The sequence below is a fragment of the Capsicum annuum genome, chromosome 2 (assembly GCF_002878395.1).
Source record: "Capsicum annuum cultivar UCD-10X-F1 chromosome 2, UCD10Xv1.1, whole genome shotgun sequence".
Taxonomy (NCBI): Eukaryota; Viridiplantae; Streptophyta; class Magnoliopsida; order Solanales; family Solanaceae; genus Capsicum; species Capsicum annuum.
Window position 1 is genome coordinate 35956586 of NC_061112.1, and position 11339 is coordinate 35967924.

General features: G+C 37.2%; 1 protein-coding gene across 7 annotated transcripts in view; it reads left to right on the forward strand.

Annotated features, from left to right (window-relative positions):
- The window catches only part of LOC107858431 (WD repeat-containing protein 43), a 28534-nt gene extending 20905 nt beyond the window's left edge, over positions 1-7629 (forward strand). For 2 of the 7 annotated variants that reach the window (XM_047405745.1, XM_016703081.2), the window contains exons 11-13: positions 5936-6010; positions 6092-6238; positions 7462-7629. In XM_047405745.1, the coding sequence (XP_047261701.1) occupies positions 5936-6010; positions 6092-6229 (213 nt within the window). In that variant the 3' untranslated portion in view covers positions 6230-6238; positions 7462-7629. Of the gene's footprint in view, positions 1-994; positions 1181-5935; positions 6012-6091; positions 6328-7461 lie in introns of those variants that run through there. The other 5 variants (XM_016703082.2, XR_001670960.2, XR_001670958.2 and 2 more) reach the window with 5 other exon arrangements.
- The last annotated feature ends 3710 nt before the right edge of the window (positions 7630-11339 follow it).

Genomic DNA, 11339 nt, shown 5'->3' on the forward strand with positions numbered 1-11339 from the left:
ATTTGTCTCCATTAGATCTCTTCATTCTTAATCAACTCCTTAAATTTCACGAGGACACTTGCCTTGTCAACTGATTTTTCTAAAGTTAAACCTCTGTCGATGGCAATTGTTTCCGGAGAAGCTTATTTCTCCAACCATTCTCTCTTATGTTGTCCCAGATTGCCTTGCTGAGTTTTGCTCCACTCCTTTAATTTATGTTTCAGAGCTTTTAATTTGGAAGCCAAAGATAAAATCAAGCCTCCCAGTGAAATCAAAAGAGGTCACCGCGCCGCTTTTTCTGTGAAGCTTCAATGCTTAACCACTAATTTTCAAACTTGAAATAATTTTTGTTCTTCTTCCGGGAGCCACCTTAAAATAAGTTGTTTGCTTTACATGTGAGTGGTACTTGGGAGCTTGTTCCTCTCTCTTCAGGTAACTCGACCGTTGTTTGTCGTTGGGTTTGTCTAGTGAAAGTTGGTTTGGACGGCCAAATTGATCGATTTAAGGCCCACCTTGTTTCCAAGGGGTACACTTAGATATTTGGGCTTGATTATAGTGATACTTCTTCTCCGTGGCTAAAATTGCATTTGTTAGTCTTTTTTTATCCATGGCTGCTGTTCGGCAGTGGCTTCTTTATCAATTAGATATTAAGTATGCTTTTCTCCATGGTGACCTTGAGGAGGAGGTTTATATGGAGCAACCACTTGATTTTGTTGCTAGGGGGTGTCTAGTCTGGTGTGTCAATTGGGTCGGTCACTTTATGGTCTATAATAATCTCCTCGAGTCTGGTTTGGAAAATTCAGTGCAGTTATTCAGAAGTTTGGCATGATTCGTAGTGAAGCAAATTACTCTGTGTTTTATCGACAATCTGTTCCAAATCTATCTATTTATTTGGTAGTTTATGTTAATGATATTGTTATTACCAACAATGATCAAGATGATATCATTAGTTTGATGCAACACTCCTTTCAACATTTTAAAACTAAAGACCTTGACAAACGGAAGTATTTTCTAGGTATTACAGTTGCTCAGTCCAAATCAGGTATTGTTATTTCGCAATGCAAGTATGCCTTTGGCATTTTCGAGGAGACATGAATGATGGGATGTAAACCTATTGACACTTCTATGGATTTGAATACTAAACTCTTGCCAGGACAGGGATAGCCACTCAATGATCTTGGAAGATATAGGCGTCTAGTTGGTAAGTTGAATTATCTCATAGTGCCAGACCTGACATTTCCCATCTCGTGTCGTCCGTCAGTTTATGAATTCTCCTTGTGATTGTCATTGGGATGCAGTTTTTTACATTATGCGATATATTAAGTCAGTTGCAGGTAAAGGATTGCTTTTCGAGGATCGATGTCATGAGTAGATCGTTGGATATACAAATGTCAATTGGGTAGGATCACCTTGTGACAGACGTTCTACATCCGTATATTGTGTTTTTGTAGGAGGTAACTTGGTGTTTAGGAAGAGTAAGAAACAAAGTGTAGTTTCTTGATCTAGTGCAGAAGTAGAATATCGAGCAATGGCGGTAGCCACTTATGAGCTAGTTTGGATTAAATAGTTGTTGAGAGAGCTAAAATTGGGAATAATCAATAAAATGGAACTTATATGTGAGATAGCCAAATGAAACTTCATATCGTATCAAACCCGGTATTTTATGAGAGGTCTAAGCACATTAACATTGATTGTATTAATTACATTTGTAACAAGCTCAGTACATATGACCTGTATGCACCAGCTTGAGGGGGAGTGTTAGAATATGAGTAGGAATAAGAAAAGTATATAGAATCCTACTAGGATTGTTATGTCAGTGCCCTACTTGGAAAAAGATTATAATGTCAGTGTCCTAGTTGGAAAAGAAGTCTAATGTAGTGCCTATAAATAGGGTCTCAATGTAATAATTTAGATACAACAATTCAATGATGTTTCTTCTCTTATATTTCTCAAGGATAGATTTTAAACGGTGGCACACGAGACCCCAACTCTGAATGAGGTCAGGATATGGGCCTGTAACTCCCCGGAGGAATTTATGCCTTCACAATAAATGGGCTATTTTTATTCGAGTTTCCCTTAAAGAAACTAGCAGAACATGTCTTGAATGAAAGCCGGAGCTGAAAAAGACCAAGGGTGTGTTTGGTATGAAGGAAAATAGAAAATGTTTTCTTGGAAAACAAGTTGATTTCTTACTTGTTTTCCTATGTTTGGTTGGTGAATGGAAAATATTTTGTAGTGTTTGGTTGGTGAAAGAAAAAATATTTTTCAAAAAATAGATTTTAGTATTTAGCTAAACCGTAAAAATACATTTAAAAAAAATAATTTTTGATCTCCAAAAATTTTTTTTTTAGGGTGTTCGATATGGAGGAAAAATATTTTCTAGAAAATAAGTTATTTCTTACTTATATTCGTGTGTTTGTTATGCAAATTGGATAAGTATATGTTTTTAAAATATATTTGTATATATTTAACAAAAATAATGAGAACGAAAATGATAAAAAGGGTGGTATAAGAAAAAAGTTTTGATTTTTTTTAGAAAACAAATTAAAAATATTAATATTTTTTTGAAGAGGGGGTTGGTAGGTGGGGATTGGGGTTGTCAAAATAGTTAGTAAGGGTAGTTAAGAAACTAGTTTTGATTTTTAAACAAACAGTTTTTTCGGAGGGGGGAGGGGGCTAGTACGAGGTGGGGGTAGAGGTACGGGAGTAAGAGTGGGGTAAGAAAAGAAATTTGAAATATTTTTTTTGAATGGGGGTGGGGGTCGGGGTAGGGGAGTGAGGGTGGGGTAAGGAAAAAATTAAAATTTTTCAAAAAATAAATTTTAATTTTTTTTTGGGGTGGGAGATGGGGTGGGGAGGAAGTTGGTAAGGTGGTCAGGTAGGGGAGGTAAGAAAAAAGTTTGAATTTTTAAAAAAAATTAAAAAAAAAATTGGAAAGAGAAAGAGAGTAGTTTTGGGTAGGGGGTGAAATAAGAAAAAAAATTTAAATATCTTTTTTAATTGGGGTGGTAGGGTGCGGGTGAGGGTGGTGGTGGGCTGGGGTGGTGGTAGGGGTGGGGGATTGAGGGTCGGAGTAGGGATGGGTGATTTTGAGAGTTGTGTGAATATTTCAATTTAAAGTGAGGTTGAAAGAGAATTTTGGAAAATGTTTTCCTTACTTTTTGAAGGAAAGTCATTTTCCTTAGATTTGAGGAAAATAAGTTGATTTGGAAAACATTTTCCAAAATCTTTAAGCCAACCAAACATGAGAAAATTGGAAAATATTTTTCAGAAAATGTTTTCCTTCATACCAAACACACCCCAAGTTGACACTTGAATTGTGGAACCCATTTATGGGCTGCTGGGTGGAAAATATCACAAGAGATTGGGTGTGGGTCAGAATCTTAGGGCTTCCACTATGTTTGTGGTCGCAGAGCATCTTCAAAAAGATTGGTGACCTTTGTGGTGGCTACATTGAGACAAAGTGGGCCAAAAGGAAAATATAACTATGGATATAGAAATTCAAGCAAATATCTCCCATCAGAAACTTGCAATAGTCGATATGGAGTTAATTGAGGTGGAGAAGGAGAGCCCAGATGATCAACACGTCAAATCGACAGAGAAAGCAATGGTGCAAGGGTCAAAACAATAAGGCAAAGGCAAGACATCAACCATGTAACTAAATGACCAATTTGAAGCAGTGAATCACATCGGGGATGAGGCTATCCATATTAGAACGAAATTACCAACAGAAGGTATTAAACAGGAAGAAAACATTGCAGAATGGATTCAAGTGTACATAATCAAGCTGAGCTCTGAATTCGAGGTGGATTTCAAAGGCTCGCCTTGTTGCCATGGGGTATACTCAGATATTTGGGCTTGATTATGGTGATACTTTCTCTCCCGTGGCTAAAATAGCATATGTTCGTCTTTTTTTATCCATGACTGCTATTCGACACTTTCCTATTTTTCAGTTGGATATTAAGAATGCTTTCTCCATATTAAGAGTGCTTTCTCCATGGTAACCTTGAGGAGGAAGTTATATGGAGCAACCATCTGGTTTTGTTGCTCATGGGGAGTCTAGTCTGGTGTGTCAGTTGCGTCGGTCACTTTATGGTCTAAAACAGTCTCCTCGAGCCTAGTTTGGAAAGTGCAGCATAATAATTTAGGAGTTTGGCATGATTTATAGTAAAGCAGATCACTTTATGTTTAATCGACATTCTACTTCTAATCTATGTATTTATTTGGTGGTTTACTTTGATGATATCGTTATTACCAGCAATGATCAAGATAATATCATTAGTTTGAAGCAACACCTCTTTCAACATTTCCAGACTAAAGGCCTCGATAGAGTGGAGTATTTTTGGGCATTGAAATTGCTCAGTCTAGAACAGGTATTGTTATTTTGCAACGCAAGTATGCCTTAGACATTCTCGAGGAAATAAGAATGATGGGACGTAAACCTATTGACATGCCTATGGATCTAAATACTAAACTCCTGTCACGACGGGGAGCCACTCAATGATCCTGGAAGATATAAGCGTCTAGTTGTTAGTTGAAGTATCTCACGGTAACCAGACCTGGTGAGTGTTACAAGTCAGTTTATAGATTTTCCATGTGATAGTCATTGGGATGCAGTTGTTTGTATTGCGCGATATATTAAGTCAGCTCCAAGTAAAGGACTAGCTTCGAGGATTGAGGTTATGAGCAAATCGTTGGATATACAGACGCTAATTGCGCAGGATCTCCTTGGATAGACGTTCTATAGCTGGTTGTGTTTTAGTAGGAGGTATTTGGTGTCCTGGAAAAGTAAGAAATAGAGTGTGGTTGCTCGATCAAGTGCAGAAGCAGAATATCGAGCAATGACGATAGCCACTTGTGAGCTAGTTTGGATTAAACAATTGCTGAGAGAGCTAAAATTGGGAGTGATCAGTCAAATGGAAGTCGTAGGTGATACCCAAACGGCTCTTCATATATCGCATCAAATCTGGTGTGAGAGGTTTAAGCACATTGAGTTTGATTCACTTTGTGAGAGAGAAGATCTTTCTAGAGATATTGTTACAATATTTGTGAAATCAAGTGATCAACTTGTAGATATTTTCACCAATTCCCTCACTGGTCCTGGTATTAATTATATTTGTAACAAGCTCGGTACGTATGACCTGTATGCACCAGCTTGAGGGGGAGTGTTAGAATATGAGTAGGAATAGAAATATCATATAGATTCCTGATTAGAAAAGAATTGTAATGTAGTGTCCTAGTTGGAAAAGGACTAATGTAGTGTCTATAAATAGGTTCTCAATGTAATAAGTTAGATACACAATTCAATAATAATCTTCTCTTTAGTTTTTCTCACAATCACCAAACAAGTTAGAAAATGACCAAAAAATCAAAGAGAAATGGGAATCATTTTACAGTCTAAATGATTTGTTTGATGGCTTAATCCAAAATTAGTGGGGGTTGGCTATATAAATAATCCATTCCCTCTCTTTTGGACTTGTTTCAGTCCAATATTCATTAGTTAGGTAACTGAAGTAAAATTCTGCTTAAAATCGGTTAGTTTACAAATCTTGAGGTTTAGTCAATTTCCTATTACGCTTTAAATGTTTTATTCCTTTGATGAACTGACACTTACGTCTGCGCTAGTAGGCATATTCATTTCTATGGATCTGCAACAAATAGAGTGCCAAATCGCAACATGCTATATAATGCACAACATGATATTATGTATTATAGGTGCCACATTTTTGTGTCTATTTCCAATGAATCGAATCTCCAATGGAGCTCTGGCTTTTGGAACAATGGGCCTGACCAACCCCTGTTTTCCTACTGTTTTGAAGAATTTGTCACCATAATTAGTTGTCTCTCAGTAGTTGTTGATTTTCTTATTTGTTCATGATGATAAAAACTCACTATTTCTATATGTTAAGACTGAAAAACTTTTAATTAGGAACTTCAATCGTTTTTGTTTCTTCAGCTTTCCAAGTCAAAGGTGGCAGCCCTTAACTATTTATTGCAGTTATCTGGCCGTTTGCAACTCGTAATGGCACAGGTTGGTTACTTCAATAGTAAAAGAAACTTGGTCCATTACATATTTTTGCATGAATCCTTATCTGTTCTTACTTTTTACCAGATCGAGAAGGCTGATAATAAGAAAGCCCCAGCATTAACACTTGAGGGGCAGATGGATGAAAGTGAGGATGATGAGGTAGATGAAGTTATGTATGGCAGAGATGTAGAATCTCAAACGAGCAGTGATGGGGATGATTAGGACTTTTTGGTAAGTGATGTTTCATTGATAGATGAAAGTCAATGGGCAGGTGCTTTTAACAATGGAATCCATACAATTAGTTTTGGTAGGGGGTAGGGGTTTGGGCCTTAAATGGCATGTGCCAAGGAGATATAATTTAGGTTGCTCTGTCTAGTTTGGCATGGGTATAGGGATAAAACCTCTGTACTCTTGTTCCCAGGCCCTTCCGGGTTGTATGCATTAAGTTGATAAATCTGTTATGCGAGGTTATTCCTAGGTTTGTGCCAATTATTTATCCTTCATTGGTTTTGCTGTTAAAGGTTTGCTTTACTCACTGCCTTCATTTCAATTAAACTTGTAAGCCTCATTTCAATTGAACTTGTAAGCTAGGAACAGAATGAAACGATTGGTGAAATGGGTACCCAGGAGCTACTCAATTAGGATTTTCATTTTTTTGGGGCAGTAGACAATAGAGGGTAAGGCAACGCAGGAAATGAGTTGTTTCTTGATCCCCTAAGAAGTTTACATGCTAAATGGATTTACTGTTGTATTTGATTATCTTATAGTGACGGTGGTGAAATCAGACTCGTTATATTTGATTATCTTATAGTGACGGTGGTGAAATCAGACTCCTTGTATTTGATTATCTTATAGTGACGGTGGTGAAATCAGACTTCTTGCTTAAAGTTGCTTGCTTTGTGTGTGTTCTGTGCTGTGGCTTTACTGAAGTCATGAATATATATCGTTGTCCATGGAACAATAGAATATGATACGACCATTTCCTCTTTGTTGAGTACCAGGTTTTTTTTTCTACGTTTTCTCTCTCTCGCACACGCACACAAACGCGCGCGCACATACGTTCATATTGTTCTTGCAGATTCTGCTTAAGCTTTATGGTCACACAAGTGAAATTGGCATTCTACATCGGCCTCACATTTGAAACTGAAAATAAGCTACCACTATTGAGATTTGCTGACTAGATAGGAGATCTCTGATTAACATATATGCAACATATGCCTATGGAACAATATACAGGGCAAGAAATTATAGATTCAAACATGTCAATATAGAAGAAAATATAGATTCAAAAGTAAAGAGTGTCTAACTTTTGGGTTTAGGATCTTTTTGCATGTTCGTGAGGGACTTCCCTTTTAATCTTTCTTCAATATATTAGTTGCAAACCAGTTAGAATCATCAAGTTTTATATGTTTCCTTAAAATGTTAGGTGCTCATAGATCCTGAAAATCTTACAGGGTTTTATGTTGCGGACCTGTCATTCTCATGCCAATGAAATATCGTCGGGGGGCCATTTTTAGTAGCTCTGTGGCATTTTACTGGAAGTACTGCTACTGTTAAGTGTGTACCTTATTTTGTACGACTTGCTTAGTTACATGCAAGGCAATACCATCTTTCCTTCTTCACTGGCTGAAAGTTCTCCTTTTTCATTTTTGCTTGTTGATTCGTTATTAATTGGAGGCAAATAGCTTCCTGAGGCCTTCTATATTTATCTTTACCGTTTGCGAACTGGGAGTGCATGGTAAGACTTTATTTTTCTTTATTCTGTCACTCTTACGTTTAATGAATAGCTCATTATCACATTTATCTCTCAATCAAACTCGTGCTGTACAATTTAGCTGGGATCACATGGGACTCGCGAGATCCATATATTCATCATGTACAGGAAAATGTCCTGGGTGATCAATATCCTTTACTGGGATAACTCTTTATTCGGAAATATCTTGGATGACCCTTTACGGGGATTTATCCTTTTACTTCCTCCATTTTCACGTCCTGTTTATGAGTTGCAATGCCGAATACACGTAAATCCTTTACCTGATTCATTCCTCAACAAATACGATCATAACTGAACCAGAATAATCAGCAATATAATGAGGACAATAAAATCATGATCATTCTAACTTCCTGATATTACAAATCTGGGTAAGTATTAGTGAACAAAACGAGTATTTTGCATAGATGCTCATTGCCTCATCTACACGGGATTCTCATTACCCAATACCCATTTACATAGTCAATTAGCATATCGACACTTTGAAAAGAGTCAAAGAAAGTCACCTCAGATCGGCCTGCAAAGCAAGCATTGGGCCTAAAAAGAGGGGCAGTGCCTTGCTTTCTGTTCATAGAATAACCAAAATGGTAATGGTATTTCACTTTTGCCTTTTGACTCTCACTTATACTATACCTCGTAAGTCATTTCACAAAGTCGGATTAGAGTCAAGCTTAATAGAGTCTTCTTTCCCCACTTATTCTGTCAAGCCCATTCCATTGATTGTGTTATTAGAAGTGGCAGAGTGGTCTTGTTATCACGATCCACTAAGATTGAGCCCTTTGTCGCTCTAACTTCCCCCCTCCAATTTAATTATTTTCCTAACTTTTTCTAAAGTAGGTTTACGCAAAACTTACTTCAAAAATCACATATGTTTTGAAAGTATACGTTCGCTGAACCATATACATGTAACGTCATAGCCCAAGCACGAGATTCAAGTTCTAAGTGGCCTTTTGTGCATAATAATGATGTTGTAATTAGAGTTTTTTGGTCTATGAAGTGCAATTCTAGTGCATAATGACATGTTGAAAGCAATGTCGATGCACGGTGACATGTCACATGGCTGGCAAGTGCATTTCTAATGTCAAGTGATATATGCGATGATATGTGGCCGCTATCTAGTGACATATGCAGGCATACGCCTAACATCCATGCCCGATGTCAGAAGGGGTAGGGCAGGCAAGTGCCCATGGCCATCATCAGCAGGAAAGGAAAGGCATACACCCTAAAGATGACATTGGCTGGGCAGGCGTGCACCCTATGAGCAACATCCTTAAAGGCAGGCATGAATGACATAGATAGTGGCAGGCATGCTCCCCATCAACATTTGTAGGGGCAGACATGCACCCCAAGAGCAACATCGACATGGGCGGGCATGAGACTCATATCAAACATTGGGCTTGTGCCCCATAATAGACATCATCAAGGGAGAGGATGTGTCCTATGAGTGACATTAGCAGGGCCATGTGCCCCATAACTGATATTTGCAGGTACCCAACACACAAAACCCATAACCGACGTTAATACCCATAGCCTATGTCAATCATTGATGGCACTACTATGGCCTACTATTAGATCCTTAGTCTAATTAATGACGAGGCATGTCAAAGTGTGCATTGAACTTGACATGGGCTGTGGAAACAACACATATAGCTATAATGACTAAGTGTTAGTATGCAACTTATGACTAAGGTGCTGTAGCAATGGAAAAGTAGCCTTAGGTGCAGTAGGTAATACAGACACATAATACCTTGAGAGCATACATGCAAGTAGTGGCATTGGCTAGGCAAGGTTGAAACATTGGTTTGGCAAAGGCAAGCCCAGACTGCATTTGAATGTATGATATCAGTAGAAGTTGAAGTAATTCCAAGTGTTTGAAGTGCTCAAAATATTCCAAGGCATGGAAATTCGGCTAAGGACTGCTCATGCGCATGGCAATGGGGAAATTGAGTTTGAAATTTAAATATTATCCAAATGTTAGATTCTTAGTTTGTACTTAGTTTTATTTGGATAATTTTGTAAAGGCATGTGCCTGGTACACTGCCAGTTGTAATTGCTTGTAACCTTTTTGTAACTAACTACCGATGTAGATTATATATGTTGTCTAAATTATTCTAAGGTAGTAGAGAGTTGTTCTATGACTTAAAAAAAATTCATGGATATTCCTTTTTAAATTTTGAGAGATTAATAAAAGTATTGGAACTTTGTTCCTGTAAACTATTTTGTTCCTACTTTTTCTACATTGCCCTATACTTGTCTAAATACTTAGACATTGGGGTGTTTGTATGGTTGAAGTTGTGATGCACAGCGTGACTGCTAAGCAGTGTTGTTATGAAAAATAAATCATTTCTTTTTTAATTGGTATTTGAGTAGCGCTATACAAAAATGGTGGCGAATACTGAACTGTGAGAACATGTGACACAAATTGTAAACTTCTTTGGCTTGACTGACAAACTAGAGAATGATCATGGCCTAGAGGATTTGATCATTCAAATCCATGATAATGCACAAAATTGGATCAGGTTTGTACTTTATGGATGAACAAATAACAAAAATTCTTATTTTTTGTAAAGCCATAAGCTTATGGGTCGAGGACTAAAGCACATAAAATTAAAACTTGCATGCAAAACTAGTAGTGTAATGTCGTGCAGTTGTTGTTATTTGGCAAACTCATGACGATAGTTCCAAGGTGAAAAATCCCAAGCCTAAAGAGTTTGGTAGTTCTAGAAGTGTCAAGGAATTGGAGAATTTCCTATGAGATATGGAGGAATACTATCTTGGTTGCTGAAATGGAAAAATTGAACATCACTATGATGTACTTGATGGATAATAAAAAATTATGGTTGAGGACTCAAAATACAAATGATCAGAGTGCTAGTGCCTGGAACTGATAACTGGGAAAAGTTGAAAAAAGAAATGAGGGATCAGTTCCTTCCTAATAATGCCTCATGGATTGCTAAAGATTGCTTGAAAAAGATAAGGAAAAATGAAATAGTTAAAGCCTATATTAAGGAATTAACTTCCTTGATACTGGACATCCAAAATATATTGGATAAAGATAAGTTACACAACTTCAGTACAAAAATGCAAGCGTGGGCACAAAATGAATTAAGGAGGCAGAACGTGAAGGATTTCCCTAATGTAATTAGTGTCATTGATTCATTGTTGGATGTTTGCTCAACTCGTCCTAAAATTCCCGCTTCGTCTAAGTCTAAGAAAAAGGTAGAAAAGAAGGGGGAATAGAAGAAGGATGTACAAAAAAATTATGTGGACAAAAGAAAGGCTTCAATGAATACTGGAAACAACAAAAACAATATGATATGCTTGCTAGAAATATCAATCAAGGTGAGGATCAACAAGAAGTTGTTGCTGCCTTGGCGAATCCATTGGGTTTGTCATTTAATCAAATTATTGTGGTGAATTCTGAAGGAAATTCCTAAAACTCTTCTAATACTTATGCTATTTTAATTCACATTGTGAGATAAAAGTTGATGAAAAAGATGTAGCAGCAATGTTGGATACCAAAGCTACTTACACATTTATTGATGTCAAAGTTGTTGTTAA